Source organism: Ascaphus truei, chromosome 3 (assembly GCF_040206685.1).
Source record: "Ascaphus truei isolate aAscTru1 chromosome 3, aAscTru1.hap1, whole genome shotgun sequence".
NCBI lineage: Eukaryota > Metazoa > Chordata > Amphibia > Anura > Ascaphidae > Ascaphus > Ascaphus truei.
In genome coordinates, this window is record NC_134485.1 from 130,280,443 (window position 1) to 130,305,879 (window position 25,437).

General features: G+C 42.3%; 1 protein-coding gene across 3 annotated transcripts in view; it reads left to right on the top strand.

Moving 5' to 3' along the window:
* The window catches only part of LOC142489190 (nectin-3-like), a 149,338-nt gene that overhangs the window by 71,168 nt on the left and 52,733 nt on the right, over positions 1–25,437 (top strand). For all 3 annotated transcript variants that reach the window (XM_075589544.1, XM_075589545.1, XM_075589543.1), the window contains exons 2-3: positions 12,454–12,795; positions 16,370–16,666. In XM_075589544.1, coding sequence (XP_075445659.1) covers positions 12,454–12,795; positions 16,370–16,666 — 639 coding nt within the window. The remainder of the gene's footprint in view (positions 1–12,453; positions 12,796–16,369; positions 16,667–25,437) is intronic.

A 25,437-nucleotide genomic window follows, 5' to 3' on the forward strand; every position in this document is an offset into this window, starting at 1 on the left:
AAGTCTGCATTTCCTGCGCACGTGTGCTTTGATGAAGCAACCTTCTCCACCATAATAGTTAATCAGAAAATCTTAAGTATAACATACTGTAGGGAACACATTTGCTCCATCGTCTTCCCTCTGTATCCACCACATTGTTCTTGTTTCTGGACCTCCGCTGAGTCACGATCTCCTTCTGTGGGGGAGAAGTAGGAGGATGACAGCTGACTCTGCCCAATCTGAAGCAGACAACGTCCTTAGTGATGCTCTTAACCACGAGCAATATTGCGCATTTGCAAGACTATCCCAGGCTGATAGAGGTCACCGTTACACAGCCAACAGCGTCACTAGTAACAGGCAGTTGTTACTGGTTTGTAGACTGCTGCAGTTCATGACGAGAAAGAAAAACAGTCCAGGGACAGCATGATAGTGCTACAAACTGAGCAATTATTTCTAAACCTTGTTTCATCCCTTCCTTGTTCAAACTCCTTTTAGTTGCACCAGACTGCAGCCCCTTTTGTCATTCTTGAGGGGCCTCCTCCTGCAGTTCTGGTTGCATTTCTCGCCACACCTTTTTATTTTTGGGCGCCCAGTATCCCGGAACAACCTGCTCCTGGTATTAGCCAAGCTGGCTATATATATGTCCAGGAAGCAGCGTTTGGCTTACCTGCCTTACCTTCCAGGCTCTGTTCCGGGCGCTGTTGCGCTCTCGTATCTGAACAGAGTTCACCCACGCTGTGGCCACTGGACAGGTGCCTGCATTTACCTCCCAGTGGGCCTTTAGCGGGGTGCTGTGCTCGGTATCCCCCCATCTGGTTTCTTTTCAATTACACCTTCTCCTTTAGTGCACTTTATTTTTAGTTACAGTGCACTGGCTTCAGTTTTATTTTGTCTCAGTTTTATAACCTTTTCTGGTTGGTCTGTAACCAACCAGATGTTGTATTTCACTGATTGGCTGTCCTGTTCTAACACCACACTTAATACAAACAGCACTTGAAATCAAACATTAATCCAGTCAGACAGATCAGGACACGCACACACTGTGTGTTAAAGTGCCACTATGAGTGTGCAGTGAGCTGCCCCTTACATGGAAGGTGCGGACAATGTGCCAGGCAACTACATTTGAATTTATAAATCATATGTAGTATAGTACTATAGATTCACTGGACCTCATTGGATGTGTTGGTTATGTGGGTGTGTGGGTGTGTATTTTGTTCTTCTTTCTTTTCTTTCAGTGCCCATTTTCCCTACAGCAAGTGTGGATGTACTATACAGTTGATTGTTAGCACTTCTAGCTCCATAGTTGCAACAATGAACATTATTGGAAATGGCACTCAATGCAAATCTTGCAACATGTATGTGCAGTTCGAGCAGCTGGTCCAGTGAGCATACTGTTGTGGGAAGTGTGAGCATGTGGTCTCTTTAGAGTCTAAGATTGCTGATCTGAAGAGGAAACTTGCAATATTGAGGGACATTGACAATCTTGAAAGGAGTTTAGTGCTCAATGAGCAGGCCGTGGCTGGGACTAGGGGTGGAGTGATGTGAGAAACAGGCAGGTGTAGACTGGCCAGTTCTGAGCTGACCCATGACAATAAATTTGCCATATTTAATGAAGATATTGGGAGTGTCAGGTCAGGGCAGTAATGGCAATGCTGGGGGAGACTGATTCCTCTAGCAGCCAGGGGAATAGTTCCTCCAGCACAGAGGGGACTCTGGATACTCTGAGACCAAGAAAGATTATGGTGGTAGGGTGTCTCCATTATTTGGATGGCAGATAGGGCAATCTGTTGCCATGACCACATGAACCGAACAGTTTTGTTGTCTACTGGTGGCTCAAGTTGGGCACATTGCAAATCAGTTAGACAGATTGTTGGGAGGGGCTGAGACCGACCTGGTTGTTTTGGTACACATTGGCACCAATAACAAAATTAAAGATGCGGGTCCTAAAAAATTATTTAAGGGATCTAGGCCGCAAGCTTAAGGCAAAGACCTCCAAGGTAGTATTTTATGAAATACTACCCGTGCAATGTGCTAGCCTAGAGAGACAGTCAGAGATAAGGGAGTTTGATGCATGGCTAAGGAAGTGGTGTAGGAAGGAGGTTTTTTTTTTTTTAGAGCACTGGGTCTCCTTTTCTGAGAGGTGCTTTCTTTATGGTAGGGATGGATTGTACCTCAATGAAGAGGGATCTTCTGTGCTAGGGGGAAGACTTTTAAAAAAGTTGAAGGAGATTTAAAACTAGGATGGCAGGGGGAGGGATATTAAAACCGATAATGAACTAAATAGAATAGATGAGGACGGGGAAATAGCAGGGGGTCATAGAGGTAGAATGGGGGCAAGTGGGAGTTTTGCAAGCAGGGAAACACTCATATTAAATGCAGATAATAGTAGAACATTTCTAAAGACTAAATCCCATTGGAGTAGAAAGGCATATGCAGATAAGATAATAGTACAGACTGCAAAAAAAACTTTAATACATGCTTGCTAATGCAAGAAGCCTGACAGATAAAATAGGTCAGCTTCAATTAATAGCTACAAGGGAGCAGTATGAGATCATAGGCATTACTGAAGCATGGTGGAATGAAACTCATGACTGGGCCATTAATTTAGAAGGCTATTCCCTTTTTCAGAAGGATCGAAAACATAGAAGAGTAGGGGGGATATGTTTATATGTTAAACTGGATATAAAACCTATTATAAGGGAAGATGTTTATGAAGGAGATTATTAAAATATATAGCCTTATGTATAGAAATTAGCAGTGGAGGTACAGTAAAAGTACAAATAAAATGTTTGTAGGGATATGCTATAAACCACCAAATATCTGTGAGATAGAGGAAGCCAAAATACTTTTGTAAATAGAGCTGTATTTTATTTAGTAGTTGTTTTTAATTTTTAGCTTGCCTATTCATTGCCATAATGGCAATCCATGCCCATATTGTGGCATAGTTTTACCACTGTGACAATGGGTAGAGGGGTGGGTGTAGTTGCCGTTATCTTATCTAATTACAAAATAAATCATTGTCATTAATACACCCCAACATACATACATGTGCGCATATTTATTTGTGTGTGGTATACTGTATTTTCTCTATTCTAAGGCACCATCGATCGATTGATTTAGTTACAATTTTCAGGGGAAAAGAAAACACTACAATATGATTAATACACTGATAAAGCACCACATGCTCCTTCAGGAATATCTTAATAAAATTTTTTTAAAAAAAACTGAAATTAGAGGTCCTTACAGAAAGGCCTCTGGAATCAATCCTTTACTTACAAGGTCTATCTATGTCTTTAAAGTCACATGTCAATGTATGGAATGCTATAGCTGAAACTGTCATAGATGAATCCAGTGCAGTTGGTGCAGTGTATGCACTTTAGGAAAAGGAAACTACCAACCCAGGTGAAAACAAAGAGGAATAACTGAAGAAAAAAAAAATCTAGTACTAATGGGTCACAAATCCTTGTGATGGGACAAAAAAATCTGTGTAGTGAATTGAGATCTGCAAAACTGTCCAAAGTTCCTTCGTAAAATATTAAGCGTTTTACCCCAAAATTTGATTACATGTGAAATATTTAGCCAAGTCTCAAAGGGCTAATAAAGTTACCAAATAAGTAAGTATTAATCTAAATACTGTGTCACCAGATATTGATTAAAACATGGTGTTTAACTATAAGGGAATGATTGCTTAACAAAGAATTATATATACAGATCTAGCTAAATTTACTGTCCCTGCTGCCGAATAAAGCTATAAAAATTCTCCAGCGCCCACTTGTAGCCTCGTTTTTTTCAAATACATTGATTCTAAGACTCATTCCGATTTCAGACGTGAAAAAAGGTGCAGCTTAGAATTTAGGAAATACAATGTGTGTGTGTGTGTGTGTGTGTGTGTGTGTATATATATATATGTATATGTATATATGTAAAGATATGCTGATTCAGGATCAACGCTCGGTTGCGTGCCCATAAACTAGGAGCCCGGTGTCCCAGAGCAATGGGAACTGATGTATAAATGTGTGGGTGTACGGAGTATCTTGTTACTCGATCCGTAAGTCGATCCGTGAGGTTCGGAAACTCTTATATAAGACTGCAAAGAATCCAATAGGTTCCGCAAACGAGTAGATGGATCACACCAAAATACACCACTAGTGCACTTATCTTCCGGTAGTAGTTATTGCAGCCTCAGGCAATAATACCGTGGCCCAGTTGTATAGCCACCGCAATGCTGTCCTCCGTCGAGAATTCAATTCAGAGTCAAATGTGACTACGTTAAAACACACAACTTGCAGCTGCGTAGATGTATAACCCACAAGGAATCCTCACAGCTGATCCACTGACGTCCAACGGAATGACGCACCCTGCGGGTCTCGTCAGCGGTATGCCAACTTCATACATATACTGTACATGTAATTTCCCAGAATGCCTTGCTGCAGTGGAAGCACTGTATGCTAAGTGATAAAGGTGAAAGATAGGGTTGTAGACCTGTCTAAGACATGTGAATGTGCTCACAAGTAATATTTTTATATGCTATATGGTGGACGGTTTTTAGTCACCTTTTCACTCACCATAACTTAAATAATGTGTGGTGAAGACCTACCTACCCAAAGTTTTACATTGCAAAGCCAGTACAACCAACCTCACAATGATGAGACCCACAAGGTCAAAACAGTCTGTCTGTGAGTGGGTTCACTGGCTTTGCATTTCATCCCAGGCTATGTTTAAAAGCTTTGTTTAAAACAGCGAGCATTGGCTTTAGGGTGCCATGTAATAATGGCTTTATGACAAAGGTTGCACTGTGTGCTCATTTGCATGTAATTTCCCAGAATCCCTTGCTGCAGTGGAAGCACTATGCTAGGTGACAATGGCGAAAAGCAGGGTTGCAGACCTGTGTATGACATGTGAATGTGCTCACAAGTTATATATATATATAGAGAGACAGCGAGACCGAGCGAGAGACTGCAACCCCGCCTTTCACCATTATCACACAGCACTTCCACTGCAGCAAAGGATTCTGGGAAATGACATGCAAATGAGCACACCGTGCCACATTTTGCTTCAAAACCATTCAACATGGTTCCCCTATAAGCTTAAGCTTGCTGCATGGTCACAGCTTTGAGCACAGCCAGGGTTATATATATGTGTATATGTATGTATATATATATATATATATATATATATATATATATATATATATATACATGTGTATATATATATATATACATGTGTATATATATATATATACATGTATGTAGAAGGGCAGTAGGCACACTGTAAACTTAAAAGAACTAATGCTTGTCCCATATGCACATAAAGACAAAAATGTTACCAGACGTGGATCCGGAAAACAGAAACGGCACACAACCCTGTAGATAGAAAAACTGTATTCATCTCAACAATACATGGCACTGCATCCAACGTTTCGGTCAGCTCAACATGACCTTCCTCATCTCCTTCGCACATCCCTGAGGAAGGTCACGTTGAGCTGACCGAAACGTTGGATGCAGTGCCATGTATTGTTGAGATGAATACAGTTTTTCTATGTACCTGGCTGTGTGCTGTTTGTTTTCCGGGTCCATGTCTGGTAACATTTTTGTATGTGTATGTGTTATGCACGTGTTATGGTTGAGATGATCGATGAAGCCCGAGAAATCCGTAGCAGAACCCTGCCAGATCACCAGGACATCATCAATAAATCTCAACCACAACAAGCTCCTCTCAGTAAGGCACCGGTTGTCTTCAGAAAAAACCACCTCCCGTTCCCACCAGCCCAGAAAAAGGTTGGCATAGGAGGGTGCGCAAGCCGCCCCATCGCTGTGCCTCTGATCTGCAAATAAAACTTATTTTTAAAAACAAAATAATTGTGTCAAAATAAATGTCAAAAGATCCATAACAAAATCAACCAAATCTGTTGTAATATTTTGCATAGTTAAATAAAACCTGGAGGCCATGAGGCCGACACGATGCGGAATGCTGGAATACAGGGATTCTACATCACAAGTCGCGAGGATGGTGTTCTCGTCGACTGTGATGCAGTCCAATCTGGACAGCACATCCATCGTGTCCCTCAGGTAAGATGGTAGAGTGGTTACAGAGAGGCACAAAAATGAATAGATGAACTTACAAGCAGGCTCACACAGCCCCCGCTGTGACAGGGCAACGCGTCGCTATGGCAACGACGCTGTCGACGTTATGACGTCACAGCATGATGATTTGCTTTGTATACATTGGTGGACAGCTTTTGCATGGAGGGTGGGGTTACCAGCTGCTACCTGTGAGTAGAATCAGCTGTTTTTGCGCGCAATTTTATTAATTGTGTGTGTATATAGAGTCTGTGTTCCCCTATCATGCCAACACTCCCAGTTGAAGGCCAGTCCAGGGCGAAACGCGTAGGAGTGGGAGCTTGGCAGGGGAACCCATATTCCTTCACTATTCTGTTACTAGGGACCACCCACAGGATTCATTGTTATTCCTGTTCAGTCATTTTGTGGTACTAACTATATTTTTTGCACGTGCATATACAATTCATTAGTTTCTCCACACCACATTACTGTCTGCCTAAGTTCATGCATTGTTTTGTCATTTAGACCTCTGCAGGGTCATTGACATTGTGTTTAGATTTACTGACGCAATCTACAGTCCATGTATTATGTAGCATAGCCCTTTCCCTCCAGAATATAGGTTTATGTCCCCCTCCATTTTATTCTCTTTCATCCCTGTTTTTATTTATTATTAATAAACTTTGTTATTCATTTGGTATACCCGTGTGCTCCCTGTAGGGATTTTTTTGTTGTTATTGTCACGTATTCCCCTTCCCTGGAGCACCGCTGGCATATTGGTATTGCATTATTATAGCCGGTATTGGGTACATTTATTATTCAGGCGTGCATGCGGTACTCTGTGTGTCTATATCTATATATATATATATATATATATATCTATATCTCTATATATATAGATATATGCGAGAGGAAAAAAGCTGCGCCTTAAAGGAACATATAACTATGTATGTCTATGTAGATATATCTGATGTATAACCTAAATAGTCTAAGCAATATTGTAAAGGTATACAGACCTATAACCATAAGATGGGCCAAAAACAAACATACAACAACAATACATGAAAAAGCAAATAAAAGGATAAACCAGTCCTCAAATAGTTCCGATGATAAAAATGGATACTGGTATGTAGGGTCTCCGGCAGCTCTCAATGTGGACCTACCACGTCCACAGGATATCTAAAAAGGAAAGAAGAGGAGAGAGCGCACGCCCATAGCGTATAAAAGTATATTTAATGAAGGGGAGGGGGGAGGGAGGGGTAAAAAACGCACTTACAAGAAGTACAATAAAATCAAGCATATGTGATAATAATCACCACCATCCGGTCTAACTGCAAGCTCTTGGGGCAGTCCCAGGCTCCGTTGGTAAAGGAGCAGCGTCTCAGCAAATTTCCAGGACTGATGTGAGTCATCCGGTCAAATTGCAGACTTTGGGGGCATTCCCAGGCTCCGTTGGCGAACGAGCAGTGTACCAGCAGATTCCCAGGGCTGGTGTGCTATGAATAGTCCCAGACAAAAAGTTCCGTGTAGGTAGTGCCCGCAGCACTAGCGCTAGGATCAGTCCGCTCCTGCGCTGGATGTAGACTTCAATGTCAGTGCGTCTGACGTCACGACGCTCCCTGACGCGTTTCGTCAGTCTCGGCTAACTTTTTCAAAGGGATCTTTGAAAAAGTTAGCCGAGACTGACGAAACGCGTCAGGGAGCGTCGTGACGTCAGACGCACTGACATTGAAGTCTACATCCAGCGCAGGAGCGGACTGATCCTAGCGCTAGTGCTGCGGGCACTACCTACACGGAACTTTTTGTCTGGGACTATTCATAGCACACCAGCCCTGGGAATCTGCTGGTACACTGCTCGTTCGCCAACGGAGCCTGGGAATGCCCCCAAAGTCTGCAATTTGACCGGATGACTCACATCAGTCCTGGAAATTTGCTGAGACGCTGCTCCTTTACCAACGGAGCCTGGGACTGCCCCAAGAGCTTGCAGTTAGACCGGATGGTGGTGATTATTATCACATATGCTTGATTTTATTGTACTTCTTGTAAGTGCGTTTTTTACCCCTCCCTCCCCCCTCCCCTTCATTAAATATACTTTTATACGCTATGGGCGTGCGCTCTCTCCTCTTCTTTCCTTTTTATATATAGATATATATCTATATATATAGAGATATAGATATATATATATCTTTTCCTCCTTTACCACTTTATCTTTACCACCAGCAAAGATGACAGCACTCAGATGTAAAGCACAACAAGTGTATTTAGAGATAAATAACACAGGTCCAACGTTTCGATCCACACAATGGGATCTTTCTCGGGGGGGGGGGGGGTGTGCATAGGACCGTAGACAGTGAGAAACCTTATATACCCTAACCCAAGTGCCAGACACACCCACCAATCAATTAAATTAAAAAATGCGTGAAAATCCAGGTGAGTCCACTCATTGAGGCAAATGTGCATCAGCTAAGTTAAAGTCCAATCAGCTGATTGCAGGCGGGCCGCTTCGTCACGTTCTTGCAGTCTTTGTATAGCGTCCTGGTAACCTTGGAAACCGGCTTGCGCATGCGCAGCTCCGTCCACTGTGTCCTCCAAAGCGTGGCTGAACGGGCAGGCTCCTTAGCATGTGGACAGTGAACGTAGGAGACCAGGTTCTGGCGATCAGGGGTGGAGATTCCCCCGATCTTGCTTCTCGCACTATGTTTGGCATAACTGCTTGCTTCAGATCAGTGCTGTAGATCCTGTTAGCGTGCGGCTGTAGTGGGAAGTCCCTATCACGTGACCGAAGCCATGCGAGTTGCGCGTCCAGGTAGCCAAGGTAACTGCAGTATCAGCGTTGTGAACGAGCGAAGTGGTTCCGCACAATGAGGGCTTGACGTGCCCACAGGCAAATACACAGTCAGCTGAATAAAGACCGGTTGGTCCATAGGCACAATGTCGTGTACATTACAGAGGACACTGTGAACACCTAAATAGAAGAGTAGAGTCATGAGATGGCACACGAACAACTCATGTAGAGAGGGAGAGTGAAGTGGGAGACATAAAGGTGGTGACAAAAGGAGGGGAAGTATTGGATGAATGTGGATAGATGGTGTATCAGATATGTACATGGGTCTCAGACTTAATACAAGCATGAATGTAGGGTGTCCGTAGAGATCATGATGTCACCAGGCTTGCAGAGTCAGCCCCCTCAAAGTCAGCCCATTGGTCACATGGCGTCCAAAAATGTATACGTCCAAAATAAGCTGAAGCACAATTAGAGGAAACACCCCAGGTTTAGGTCCTCATTAAGGCCCCTGTGTGTTATGGTGTTCAATTTGTGAATCATTTTCGCCTCTAACTGAAGCAATAGTTTGTCTGTTGCCACCCCTGTGACGGATATGTGCTTGTGCAATGGGCATGCAGTGGAACGGGGCAAGACACTGCAGCTGTTGTTTAAAGTGTCTGGTCACCGAGACATGCTTAAGTTAATCAGAAAGTGGGATTGTGTTGAGTTCCCTCTCTTCTTCTCCAAACATTGGGGCCTATGCAGAGAGCAGCGAATTTTAAAAATGGCGAATTTCATAAAAAGGAGCTTTTTTGGAGAGTTTTAATCTCCATATGCAGAAAAGTGCGAATTCTGCTGTTTAACATGGATGCGTCTGGCGAGTTTAAATTGGCGAGATGCGCGCTTCGGAAACATGTAAAAACAAATTCGCGCCTTTTTTTTTCCCTTTGCAATGGCCGCGAGCGCCAGTTTTTTTTGGCGAGGCAAAACGGAGACAATCGCGCCATTTTATTGGCGCGAACAGCCGCTAGATGCCGTTCGCGCCTCTCTGCATACGGATATATTTTAAACTGGCGAGATTGCGGTTCTCGCCAGCCGCGAGGCGAGTTTTACAAATAGAAATGAAAAATTGGCGCGATTTTCGGAAATCTCCATTTTCTGCTGTTTTCTGCGCGATTATCTCCAAAAAATGGCGAATTTCGAAAATTCGCTGCTCTCTGCATAGGCCCCATTGTCTTTAATATTGCTCTGCCTTCGGGGGAAAAAAAAATTAATATCTCTGCAGTAGTATGTGTTTTCAGTTTTCTCTAGCAAGCAGCTACGCCACCAGATAACTAGCCACGTGAGCTTTGTTACTTATTTTGACTTTATTTTCCTTTTTTGCGAGTTCAAAAGTCTCTTTAAATAGTTCCCATTTTTACCTGCAGCTATGTTTAATAGAAAAGTGCCACTTCAGCTTGGCTGGTGCCATTGCATGATTTCAGTGCTTTTCCCTGCAAACAATGCATTCAGTTAGAGGGCTGTTCACATCTCCAGTCCAAGTAAAGTGCATGGCTAGATAGCTATCAGTATACTGCCGAATTTTAAGTCAAGTCGTACTGCTGTGCTATTTGTACTTGGTATCTCTTTATCTGTCTGACTTAAAACACTTGATATTATTGCCACTACTTAATCCTTAACTTGTAATGTCCTGTCTGGCTTTCTTCAGAAATGTATCCATGTTCGCAATTTTACAAAAAAAATAGTAATTCTAACATCAATTTACACAGTTCACAAAAAAAAAATACTTCTTGATTAACAAATGAACGCACAACCTAAAAATGAATTGAAGGTCGTGAGGTTCTTTACAAGATTAAATGAGTTTATAGACATACAAGGTACAATTGCAAGAAGTCTCGCTCAAACCCAGAGTGTTTCCTTTAGTGGAATTATGGTAAGGGTGCCACCTAGGATTTATAACAAAAGAAATTTACAAATATATTTGTGAGCACAAAGGTAGAGCATTTTCTACAGTATATTGGTGCATTCCTTCTACCAGTATAAGAAATGTGATCAGTAAAACTTCACTTTTAGTTATTCAAAATACAAGGGAAACCACTTCTGATAAGGGTAAAGAAAGGGTTTATACTTAATTGCATGTGTGAATAGTCTTATATGATACAAAAGGAATATACCTAATTTGTGACATCAGAAAGTTTGTGAAAAAGTGCTGAATTGAAAAGACCTATGGGTCCTAGTATTCTGTGGGCCATGGTGTGCGTGAGTACGTGTATGTGTATATATGTACACATTATTTAAGTTATGGTGGGTGAAAATGTGTGTGTGTGTGTATATGTGTATATATATATATATATATATATACACACACACACACACACACACACACACACACACACACACACACACACACACACACACACACTGGTCGACAAACCACCAAAAAATCTACTCGCCACACAAAAAAATCTACTCGCCACCTAGTACCAAACGTGTGCTGCTTGGGCCAATAGGAGCTCGCCACGATGTTAAATCCACTCGCCCGGAGCGAGCAAATGTATAGGTTTGTCGAACACTGTATATATATATTTATATATTTATTAGCTGAGAGACCCGGCGTTGCCCGGGATTAAAATTTCCCGCTCTCTCCACTCCCCCCGTCTCTTTCTCCGCTCCCCCCTTTCTCTCCGCTCCCCGCCGCCTGCGCAGCTCTGGTCTTTCTCCCCCCCCTCCCTTTGCACAGCTCCGGTCGTGTCCCCACCTGCTCCGGTCGTCGTCGTCGTCCCCCTGAGAAGCTCTGCCCCCCCCCCTTGCGCATCTCTGGTCCCCCCCTGCGCAGCTCTTGCCCCCCCCCCTGCGCAGCACACAGTCACACACACAGTGTCCCACACACACAGTGCAGTCAGTTGGAGTCTCTTGCCTGTGCTGTCTGTGGCTCAATCCAATGAGAGGCGTGCGGGGCCGGGCCACGGACTAATTGTCCAGAGGCTGAGTTACAGACGGACTGACCAATCAGATTGCCCATAAGAACAGCAAACATGCAACGTTTTCAAATATATATATATAACAGAAAAAAAGAAGAAAAAGCGCCCGATCTTCGTGTATTAACGTAAATAAAATTTAATAAAACATGGACATAACGATTCAAAACTCACAAGATTCCAAATATAAAAAGCATTGTATGAGTAATACTCATGCTCCGACCTGTCGTGTGTTGCCGCCACCGCGCCTCTGCTCCACTGGGGGTGCTCCGGACTGACGTCACGCCTCTCTCTCTATCTATCTATATATATATATCTATTATATAGATATATATAATCCAAAAATAAATAGATGATACCGTTCTGTGGCTAACGAAATGCTTTTATTTGTGCGAGCTTTCGAGATACACTGATCTCTTCTTCCGGCGATGTTACAATGGTATATATACATATATATACATATATATATATATATATATATATATATATATATATATATATACACACACGTATATATCTATCCATATCTCTCCATTGAGAGAGATACCTACATGTTGTGTATACCATTACGTTGTTCTTTGGTTTCATGACATTAGGCAGATAAGTGAAAAAGTTTGGATGATGTCTGCAAATAAACATGTTTTATTTACTTTTTTTTTCCAATTGTATTCAACAGGTTCATTTGCTGGACCGATACATGTGGATCCACATATTACAGCAGTTTGGGGAAAGAACATAACATTAAAATGTTTAATTGAAGTAAATGAAACCATAACACAGATCTCATGGGAGAAAACTATTGGCAAAAGTGCTCAAACTATTGCTGTGCATCACCCTGATTATGGAACTTCTTTTCAAGAATCATATCAAGAAAGAACGACATTCAAAAATACCTCTCTCTATGATGCAACAATTGTTATAAATAATATAGCGTTTTCTGATTCCGGAGAATATATATGCAAAGCCGTTACGTTCCCACTTGGAAATGTGCAATCATCAACTACTGTTACTGTGTTTGGTAAGAATTGTGCATTTAATTTTTTAGTGGGGAAATATAATTCTTAGTAAATTTGAAACAAAGTTTAAGAGTTAAAAAGTTTCAAGAATTGTGAACAAAAAGTATTAGACACATACACAACACAGACCTCTATTTCAATATTCTGGTAAGATGCTTTTGCATGTCTAAGAAGCCTCTGAGCATATATAGCCTCCTGACTTTTAGTGAGAAAAAAGGAAAAATCCGTAATTCCCATATGCAGTAGTAGGCATGGCTCAAATCTGGTATTGTGTAACAGTGCACGCATAGTTGACGGTGGCAATATAGACAAACTGCAACTGGATGTGAGTGTCTTATCTGTGTCTCAGCATGCTTCAAACTGTATCTCTACTTGCTCCACAAATGGTTCAGTGACTAAAGCCTTGGCCATGTTAAGTGCTTGCTGGCGGAGGCGCGCTCCCGCTCAGCACTGAGCCCCTACAGCCGCAATTAGAGCGGCTTTAGTAGGGGCTCACCTGCGCTTCCGCGTGCTTGCGGAAGCGCAGGTCTTAGGGGAATTTAAAATTCCCCCGTTTGCCGGCGAGACAGGCCGGTTACATGAGCGGTTCGCCCAATGAGGGCGAACCAGCTCCGTGACGTCACTGGCCCGCCCCCGGCGAGTGATGCGCCCGCCCCCTGAAGGCCCGCTGACGGCGCGTGCGGTAAGCAACCGCAAGGCCAGGGAAAGCACCCGCTTTCCCTGAGCCTCAGCGCGCCTCAGCGAGCAAGCAGGGAGCATGGACTCAGCCTAACTCTGCAAAATGGAAACTTTTTAGTTCTTGTTCAGTCTGTAACATAGGTAGTCTGTGAGAGAAATAATAAAGAAAAAAGAATAAACTTAACAACAATACAACTGGGACCAAGCCTCAACTTCAGTAAAACAATGGAAGATTTAAGGAGACAATCCAATCGCAATATCTTATTAACTGTGCCGAAAGCTCTAAATTCCTGCATCCAATGGAGTTCACGCCAAGGCAGTGTTTTGCCTAAATCAAGGGAGCGCAAACTTTTGCTGCTGCGCCCCCCTGTCTTCCCTGTCTTCCCTGCCTCCATGCTCGCGCCCCCCTCCCTACCTATAGAGCTGCATCAAATGACGCTGCGGGGTCATGTAACGTCACGTGATGACGCCGCATTCCCATGGCGACGCGTCTTGGAGCGTCTGAATCTTGGTAAGTATAGAGTTGCAGAGGCCTCACTCGATCCCATTGTATTTAATTTAATCACCTGTGCCCCCCCCCCCCCCCCAGACAAAATCTTGTACCCACCCAGTTTGCGCACCCCTGGCCTAAATCACCACCTCTCATGTGGCTTCCCATATACTTAAGAATCAAATTTAAAACTAACTGACTTAGAAAGCTCTCAACAACACTGTGCCCCCATTGTATCTTAGCGCTCATCCCAAATATATCCATAAACACCCCCTACTGTATGTTCTGCCCCTAACATCTGCCTATCCTCCTACCTTATTACTGCCTCTCACTCCTGTCTACAAGACTTCTCCCATACTGCACCCTCTCTGAAATTCCCTACCATGCACCAACAGACTCGCTCCCAGCTTAAATACAATTGAAAACTCGCCTTTTCAAGGAACATAACGTATCTGGCATATCCCTAACTTGCACCCCCCTGTGTACCATATAGCCACCAGCTGTGCAACTGGACCGAACTATACGCATAACACACCCTAACAACCCCACATGCAATTTGAAACAGACTGATAGACAGAAGGAGGTGAAGAGAGACACTACGCATCAGTTTCTCTATATTCCAGTTGTCGACAGTGAGTGGACCGCACCAGATTGAGTCCCACTTACTACTACAGTGTATGTGAATGCCTGATTTTTCCTCTATTCAGTCAGGATACAGTACTATATATGCTAGAACTATAGTTGCAGCAGAGCACTGAGCATTGTATACAATATTTGTGGGCTCATCTGTAGCCTTTTTCTGACAAGACTCTGAGCTCCATTAACTTGAATACAGAAAGGTAAGGCTTATCATTTTTTGGCTAAAATATGTAACTTGGCAATGACAGCTAATGGTATTGTAATCCAGGCTTTTATGATGTAGCATGTAAAACAAAATTAAGAGATCAGAAATGGTTAAATATATTTGACTGCAGGTTGTTTTTTTAGCAGTACAAAGTGAAGGATGGGGATGTAGAGGAATATGTAATGCATTTATTTTGCTTTTGCATTTAATAGTGTATTTTTTCTTGTTTAGCGCTGAAATTGTAGGCTGTTTCTAAAATTTTCAAAATCAACAGATGAATCAGACTGCTCTCCTATAGTGATATTTCCTACAATATAGCAGGTGCATAGAGGTAACTGATATGTTGGACATAGAATAGACCCCCAAAGAAGGGTCAAAAGAACCCCATTGAAATGCACTCTTTGCTGCTGTATACAACTTTTTTGGCAACAATAGCCCTTAAATGGATATCCCAGAATATTGGACCATGTAACCAAAAATAAATAGTTAAAAGTCAAAAAATAATAACATTTTTTTACATCATAGTATATGACCCTAAACAGGTAAAAGATCCCCATAACGGAGTAATAAGGACTCAACTTGATTCTGGATAAATTATCCTCTATTTACCAAGTCATTGGTCCTTAAGTGCTGCAGTCCTATGAAAGGAATCCTGTAAATACAGATCTCCTGTACACCATATACAAAATGTATATGGTGTACAGGGGATCTGTATATACAGAATGTACAGTGTGGTTATGGGTAGGAAAAACATTTGGTAGATATATGCCCTTTATTCCCAGGATTTGTGACCGAACCCCATACTTCTGTGGCCATCAGAGGATAAGCATTTTCTTTGCTTATTTATTTTATTCATATATGTATTCTTTATTTTACTCTCCCAGACGGGGAGTTATTTGGTATTCTACCGACTTGTCAAGTTAATTTTTTTTATAACTTTGTGCATCTGGCAATATTGTGCTTGGCAGCCTCCCTGTTAACATGTAATGATGTTATAATTACTTTTTTTTTTTTTTATTTCTCTGCAATGTTCATATAATTAAAAAGATGAGCTGATTTTTCTCTATTCAAGACTCGATGTGTCTTAGAGTCAATCAGAGATAACAAAAGCATTTCAGAATAACTGATGACAGTAGTTGTAGGTGTTAGTTGGAACATTTGCTTACAAAATCTTGTAGATCATGTTATCAAATAATCATTCTGGTAATATACTTCACACCATTATTTGTTTTTCTACCACTAAAATCAATTGCACTTATGAAAAGTGTCTTTAAACATCAGTATGCTTAGCTATGTTTTTATTTTCCTAGAACATAGTGTTACCATACCCCTGATCTAAAACTAACTATGTAGAATGGACCTTTGGCATGGAATTGGTTTACAAAAATTGTGAATGCTTTTATTGTACTATTAAAATAGAGACTTATGATCTCTAGAATTTCTCTTTGGTATTATTGTAACTGTTTTATATATATATATATATATATATATATATATATTTATATATATATATATATAAAAAAAATTCTTATACTTTTTTTTTCCCCCGTGTGTTTTTTTTCAGTTCAACCAACAGTGAGTGTAACAAAGGGACCCAATCCATTAATGGATGGTGCAAATGAAACCGTAGCAGCTTTTTGTACAGCTGCAACTGGAAAACCAGCTGCAGAGGTGTACTGGGAAGGATCTCTTGGGAATATGGAAACAAATTCATCATCTTATCCAAACAAAACCATAACCGTTTTAAGCCAATATAAATTGATTCCAACCAGATTTGCACGAGGAAGAAATGTAACCTGTGTTGTAAAGCACCCTGCTTTGGAGAATGACATTAGGTATCCTTTTACTTTGGATATACAATGTGAGTAATCTTATTAAAAGTAGTCCCTTAAATAGTTTTCATTTTGTAGAACTAAATAACTACAAAATAAGTATAGAACAGGAAGATGTTTTGTAGTTAATTGGTGCTGTCAAGATCATTTACAATTTACACATTTATAGAAAATGTGCTCTCAAAATGAAAAACCCAGAAAACATTGTAACATTTTCTGTGCTACACTTTTAGTAATTGGTATCACATCTTTATTATTAACTTTAAGTGCAACATATATTATATTTTGGTAGCAGCGCAATACAAACCTGATGCCTTAAGGCAGCGGTGCGCAAAGTGGGGGGCGCGACCCCCAGGGGGGGCGGGAGATTGTGCTGGGGGGGCGCGGGCAGTTGCAGAGGCCCCGCGCTCTTCCCCCAGGCATTTAAATTAAATGCCGGGGGATCGCGTGAGGCCCCTGCAACTGTTTACTTACCGGGATTCAGCCGTCTGTGTTGCGTCACCATGGCAACGCGGCGTCAATAGACGCCGCGGCACCATGTGACCTGACGTCACACGCCCACGCAGCGTCATCAGACGCGGCTGAAGGAAGGCAGGGGGGCGCGAGAGCCGGGGCAGAGAGACAGGGGGGCGCAGCACAAAAAGTTTGCGCTCCCCTGCCTTAAGGCAAGAGTGCACAATGGTTTTCACCTGTGTCTCCCTGCTGGCTCGCCCCCCCCCCCCTCCTTACCTTGGCTCCGGCGTTCTGATGTCACATCTGACGTCATTACCCTGCGGTGTCATTTGATGCCACATTGCCATGGCAACGCGTCTCCAGAAGCCACCTGAGCCACGCTAAGTGAAGTTTACAGAGGCCTTTGCTGCACCCCCGGCATTTAATTTAAATGCCTTTGGGAAGCGTGCGGGGTCTCTGTAAACCCCACGCCCCTTGCAGAGAATCTCGGGCTCACACTTTGCGCACCCCTGCCTTAAGGTACAATGTAATTCAGAGGAATCTAAATTTGGGGGTTGATCATTTGTATCTGCAAGCCTTCCTCTGACCCATTTCATTTATCAAATCGATTAGTCTGTTAAATATACTAACCATAATCAATTTAATTTCCATATCAGATTATCAAGTGTATTTTGTGATGTAGCAAAAGGTTCAGTTGACATACAGGAACAGTCCCACTTACGACCGGTGTGTATTAATGATAATGATGAGACCATCATTCTTGATGATTTTTAATTAATAAATTGTTGACCACTTAAAAAAATATCTGGCCAGCATAAATATTTGTAAATAATTTTTGAGACTTTACAATATTTTCTGTTTTCAGTTGCAATAGGGAAAAGGAGGAAGGTATGTTTGACAATCTTGTTTGCTCTACCCCAATGATAATATTTATGGCTATGGCCTGTTAAAACGGAGGACAACTCTTTTACATATATTGTACTTCAATACAGTGTATACACTGTAAAAGTAAACCACATTTGACAAAAGATGGATATGAACACTGTGCACAGGTTAACGTGAAATAGCTTGTATTTGCGTCACTTTAGTATGTAACTCCGTATTACTATTTTGCATACAGATTGGCTAAATATGTTTATGATTTTCTTATTGGTATAGTTTAGTTAGCATTAAAGGCAATTTGTTTTTATACTGTGGCATATGAAAATGGCCTAGTGTATGTGCATGTGCTGCACCAATGGGTCTCGATGCCTAAACACAGAGTCAAAAACACTTACAAGTTCTAAAATATATTTACAAATTATTATTAAACGAGTAATCACACATTTCTCTGTGATCAAACCTAAATCTAAAAAGTTGGCCTCCCAAGAGGTCTTGCAGTTTTTCAGGAGACATTCCTCCTAAAATGACATTACTCTGTGTAGCTCTTCAGATTCTTATCTTGCGCTAGACGATGATCCACTGGGCCCCCCTTTGAGACATGATATGTATTGCTTAATTTCAGACATTACATCCACCTTTCAGATCAAATAAGGACTTGCCTAATTCATCTGTGGCAATCTATGGCAGTTAGGTAGCATGCAGGAGAAAACCAAAGACTCTGGGAACAAATTGTGTTGTAATGACTTGCAAATTAAGAATATCCGTGAGTCGGTGGACCCAACACAACTAGAGGCCTACTTGCTCCGAATCTTCGGTCACCTAACCAAGCCATTTAATGCCATCTCTAGATGACACGCTAGATTGCGCTAGTATCAAAGTAAAGACTCTTAAGGATGGCCAGAGATTCTCCAGTGATAAAGGGGGAAGACAATATATTTCATATATATGCACATTTGGTCCCAGTCACTTTACAGAAACACCATTAAGTAGAAGAGATCAACTCAATGTTAAGAGACAATTAGATCCACCATTGATGAGTGTTTTCGTGGATAGCGAATGTCAGCTGGAATTGCACAACAATGTTGGCGACCACATTGGAGGAAGGCCCCAAACTGCTGTGCAACCTAGGCCTACAGATTCCTGGCCAGAAGAAACTCTGCAGTTCTCTGAATATAAATCTACTAAAACCTCCTAGATCAGAATGGTTTGCATCTGGCAAAGAAACAAGAAGACTCAATCAAACCAAGATGACTTAACCAGAAAAGAGATGGGGTCTGTTAATAGTCTTAAATATTTGTTTGTGCATTAAGGTAAACGTAATTCTCCAAACACTTTAAATCCTTGGCGTAACTAATCTATTGGGCTACTGCATTTCTGAAACACTCAACTAGCTTCCTTACCACTTATTTGATTTATAACAAATCAATTATCCCTGGGGATGTCTTCCTATTTCGGAATTCTGCCTGCCTCAAACTCTATTCTTATATCCTGTGGCCATCCTAAATTTGCAAATCCCATTGTTTTTTGTTCTGGTTCTCTTATCTACTCAAATATGCTTTACTAGTTTATACACAGCATGTTAGGGGTCTAAATTGCTCTCTTAAACCAAAGTAGTTGTTTCAGGGCTTCCCGATTATGTGGAAATGGCATGTACCAAGAAGCTCACCTTTAAAAAAAAGATCACCTTTTATATACTGTAGTAAAAGAAATCCGTTAATTTTCAGGCTTCTTTAGCAGTTAAGCGTGTTGTATATATTCTTATTTGTAGAATTCTTCATTTTTAAATGCATTTTCTTAAATATGACAAATAGAACAGATGTGTAATTGTAGTGGGCTAGCTAGGTCCTGATTGAGTCACATTAGTGAATGTATATGCTCAGATTTCAAATCAACATCAGTACAAGAAAAGTGTAGTCGGATAAGGTTAAGCATGCATTTAAAAAAATCAGAAATGAAAAATGCAGACTAATTATTTCACTAATTTTTGGTCTGCCTAAGAAAAAAATGTGGTACCACTCTTCAGGACCCAGCTCATATTTTCTCTGTGTGAGAAATAATTTGCCTAAACATGCTAAAATGTCATCCTGACCAGTTATGGATATTGCTTCTTTTTTGGATAAGTATAGTTTACTGAAACTGTCACATTAGGACAGTATTGTTGGGGTCTAAAGAAGTAGAGCAAGCAATCAAATCGATGAAAAATGGCAAAAATCTGGGCCTGATGGGCTCTCAAACATATACTACAAGACATTTAGTTTATTACTCGTTACATATTTAGCAAGGCTTTACATTATAACACTTTTTTTTTTTTTTGGTCTGGTTCTTGTTTTGATTCCTAAAGAAAGGTAAAGACCCTTTGTGTGATAGCTGTTATCAGACAATTTTGTTACTGAACACATAAAGATGCAGCAATGAGTATCCGAACACTTGCCTTTGAAAATCTGGGGAAATCTCCCGGTAATGCTGCAACATTTCGGTGACATTTCTGCAAACAGACTAATGGCCCATCGGATTAACACAGCGGGGGTCCCTTGGCAATCTTTCAGTTTGAATGAGTTCCTGACTACCCCAAGCTTGCCCCCTGACCAAACTTACCCAAGCTGGTCCCCCTGACCAGGTTGGGTTTATTAGTAGCAGATAAACTAGAGACCATGCGAGGCATAATGTACCCATCTCAAGCTAATAAGGTTCCCCTAGAGGCCTTGTCCCTTAATGCAGCAAAGGCTTTCAATAGGTTAAATTGAGACACATTGGTTTTGGCCCCTACGTTTAAAAATGTTTCATTGGGTGTAAAAAAACAAAAAAAAAATTCTTACAGAAACATATGATAGAAATAACATTACGAAGGTACCACAGGCACCACAAGTGTTAACACATTATAAAAAATACACACCCTAACCCTGAGGCCCACTTTAGTGCCTGGTAAGCCATTGCATGGCAATGCTTAACTGCTAAGGAAACCAAGGGGTTAACATGTCCTGCCACACACCGAGAGGCCTAACCATCGTCCCTGGGGCAAGTACCCCCTTCACCCACTCCCTACCCACCAACATACCCATTAGGCATTAGACAAAATAAAATACACACAGATCATTAAAAATAAATGTTTAAAAAAAAATAATAACTAGGCCCTCTCAATGGGGTGCTACGATACACATTGGCAATAAATGGTAAGCTATAATTAAAAAATAGTTAATTAACATTAAATACATTAATAACCCCCCTTCATTACCTTAGTAGCTAACCACTAAGGAAATGAGGAGGTTAACCTCTTCCACAATATTTTTTATGTAAATTAACAATATATCACTCAAGTGTCAACAAATCTAGCATCCTTTATTGTTTTTAATGTGTGTGCTGTTATTGCCTTGTTTGTTGAGCAGCATGAAGCTTCTGACATATGTGCCTTTAATATTTGTACTAGCTGAAAGTACCTCATCCCTCTTCTCTCTCCCCCTGTCATTTTTGTCCCTCCCATCACTTTCCTTTAATGCCTTATGATGTCCCCAACTCACTTCCTCACTTTCGTCTGCTTTCTGTGTAAACTTTATAGCTATCTGACTCATGATTTCACGTGCCAGATATATGGCCTATGAGGAACAACGCCCAGTTGCTGACTTGCTTAGAGAAATTGTAATATCATTTAAAATACTATGTATCTGTTATGCTTGTGCTGCCCGCAGACCAGACCCGTCCCCTACACTGAGGTGGGACGTATGGAGACACGCACCCGCAGTGGAGAGAGTGTGTCCGGAGTGTGGTGGTAGCATAGCCGGCCAGGAGGTAAAGATATAGTGAGCTAGGTACCTGCCGGATCCGGGGTAGTAGAAGTGCCGTAGTGGGTTCCGTAGCAGAGGATCAGGGGTAGGAGATGTCCGGGTGGTCGTGGTACTAAAGCCGAGTCCGAGGGGCCTGGAAGTACACGTAGAGAGGTGGATGCCGAGGTCAAAAGCCAGAGAGAGTAGTCAGCCGAGCCTGGGTCAGAACCTGAAGGAAGTACACAAGGAAAGCACAGACACACAACTGCTGGAAATGAGACTATGCAGAGCAATGAGCTAACGGAAGGACTGGGGTTATAAAGGTAGGTGATCCAATGGAGGCAGGGGGCAGAGCAGGGGTGTGCCATGGAGCACTCTGTGGTTGGACGGCATTGAATCTGTATCTGGAGAACAGCTGTGCCGGGGGGTGTGTGTGGATGCCGGGAGGGCGTGGCCAACGACCGGGAGCAGTGAATAAATTATAGCCGGAGACGTCCGCTCTGTAAGCACCGGTTGCGCACGTCTCGGCAAAATGGCGGCCGCCTGTTTTGGAGTCCGAGCGGCACCACGGCAGGGATACCGCTGAAGGGGAGATGCAGCGGCAGCTGCAGACCCCACGGGAGGTAGGGGGGGGGAGGATCACGTCGAGGCGGACGTGGCCCCTGATTCCTTAAAGTATCCAAACAAACAAAAACCTGCTCCAAGATCTCGGGAACCATCATGCAAAATTTGGTTACGATATCGTACAAGGTGTTCAAATGCATAGCGAACAGACAACTTTAAAAAAAATATCGCGTGGATGTGGTCCCACATGGAATCTAACGTTCCTAGCAGCACCCCCTATGGAGTATTCTAGAGCTGGGGGGCGCGAGATTTTCTGGGGGGGTTACAGAGGCAACATGCTCTTCCCAAAGGCATTTAAATTAAATGCCGGGAAAGCGGCGAAGGCCTCTATAATTTCTCTTTACCTTGGTTCAGATGTCTTCTGGTGACACGTCGCCATGGCAACGCCGGGTCATGTGATGTCGTGTTGCCATGGCAACTTGACGTCAGAGCCAAGTTAAGGAAGGGGAGCAGCCAGCAGGGGGGTGCAGGGGAAAAAGATTGCACTCCCCTATTCTAGAGGGTGCAAATCAGGCGAATTGTACATAATGGAACAAATGCAAAAAAATGCATGAAGCAGCGAACTGCCCAGAAAAATTGGGAAACAGGCGGTATAAAAATATAAAGACTTTATTGCCCAACCAACATAACAAAAAAGAGGTGTGAACCCTCCTACGCGTTTCACACCAAATGTGCTTTATCAAAGTATGGTTTGCCCAGAAGACCCCCTATCATAGTGCCAACAATCAAATCCCGTTTTTGAATTTTGGTGCCAAAAATAAGATGCGCATGACGTCACTGCGAGCGCGCCATATTCCCGCGAGCGCGCCCTTCCGTGTGTATACATAGCTACACCGCAAGCAAGTGCACGCTAAATTGTGCGTCTCGCTACGATGAGTCATGGATCTCGCACTTATGCCGCTCCTCTAGTGACGTGCTCGCCAATCCGCCTATGACCTGGGGGAGAAGGGAATAAACACGCCCCGCGACCAAACGTAAGAGGACACATGCACTGCAGCTGCTGCTGGCGCGTGCCCGTTTCTCAAAGCCAGGTCAGACAGGAACCCGATATCTCCCCGCCCCTCAGTGACGTCAATACTCAGAGAAAAGGAAAAAGAAGGATTCAAACCAATAATAACAATACAATAAAAAGCAAAGCAACGAGAAGCGTCCCTTTGACAATACCAAGATGATAAACAATTAGTTGACACAAAAATAGGTACTACGCAGATTGGGACCTATTAAAAACACAAACTACTTAATGTATATTTAATTCAACATATGTCCCAATTTGCATATAGATGGTCTCTCTTAAGGCAAAGCACCCGCCATTTACACAAAACAAATAGACTGAATACAAACTCATCTTTCCCAGAAAACACAAATGTATAATACTTAAATTTTTACTTCTGAGGATGAGTTTGATTTTGTTTTAAAAGGACATAACTAAAAAACTATGTATATATGTAGAATACCTTTTATGAATATTATATATCTACCTATATGTGTAATTAACAGAACACAAAACCCCAGCAAGCTCTTTTTGGGAACCCCTGAGCCCCCCTAAAATATATATATGTATTTAAGTGTCAAAATGGACTGCTATTGAGCGTGGCATATATATATACAACAGACAGGGAAGCCCAATGCTACATCCAACATGACAGAAATACACAGTAAAATACTTATATATTCTCTTGAAAAAGGGTCATTTAGTTTAACCCTTTGGCCAAAGTGTTGTAAGGCTAAGGCCCCGCTCCCTCAGTCAGCGCGCCCGCACTGCAGACAGGCGGGGCGCTGACAGACACACCGCGATATGCGGTCTGTAGTGAGCGGGAGGTGGGCTGTAGGGGGCGTGGCTTGAGCGGAGCTACCTGCTACTCCCCCCCCCCCCCTCCCTGCTCGGGCTGCAGCGGGCTGCTGTAAGGTAAGCAGCTCCCTCCCCCTTCTGCCACAAAAAAAAAACACACACACACTACTGCCTGATGACAGCACCCGCCCCCACCGCTGATTGGCTCATCAGCGCACCACGTGACGCGTCACCGCTCGGGATCACAATTTTCTTGAATCCCCTGGCGGCTGACGCGTCACAGTGCGTAGTGAGCCGTCAGCGAGGGGGGACTGGGACCGGCTCGGGAGGCTTCCCCTGCTGGTGGGGAACGCTAGCACGGCCGTCCGCGCCGCCGGGCGCAGCGGGTCCCAGCCCTAAGGTTGCGAGCCACGACAAGGCAGACACTCTTTCGCAAGTCCTAACACTACCAGATAAAATACTAATATACCTCAATTTTTTTAATTCTTAACTTCAGTTATTATAAGATTCTGAGAAAAAGAATTGTTTGTTAATCCTCTTATAGGGATATAATGAATTATTGATTCCATTCCACGGAAACGGTTAATAGAGATCTTTTGACTTTTTTTAAAAATAATATTTATTAAGACCCTTATTGTTAGGGGAAAGGAAAAAGGGAGGCGGAGGGAGGGGAGGAGGGAAAGGGGGAGGGAGAGGGAGGCGAAAAGGAAGGGAAAGAAAGCGAAAACATAAAGAAGGAAGAAAAATTCAACAAATATGGCACAATTCTCATATACTCCCATAGATCACAGAAAGATTGTGGGGTGGGGGGGGGGGGGGGGAGGAGCACATCAATTCAAAAAATGACTAAGGTTCCATTCTATATTGAGGCATAAGGTGATCGTGTTTTCAACATGAAAATCCAATATGCCTCCCTTCTATCTAATAAATTGAGTTTTTCACCTCCTCGTTCTTTTAGTGTCACCTTTTCTATGCCCCTCACAGTTAAATTCCATATACCTCCCAGCTGGCACTCTGTGAAATGCTTTGATACGGGGTGTGAACAATCTTTTTTTTATTTATTAGTCTCTGGTGTTCCATCACTCTTGTTTTAAGGGCACTTGTAGTTCGACCTACATAATTCAGCCCGCATCCGCTGGTCAACAAATAGATGATAAAATGTGAGTTACAGTTAATTAAAGATTTTATGGGAAATATTTGATTAGAATTAGAGGCCGAAAAACAAGATGATGGTTTCATCAGATTACAAATCGTACAACCCCCACATCTGAAGGAGCCTTTGGTTGTAAAGTTC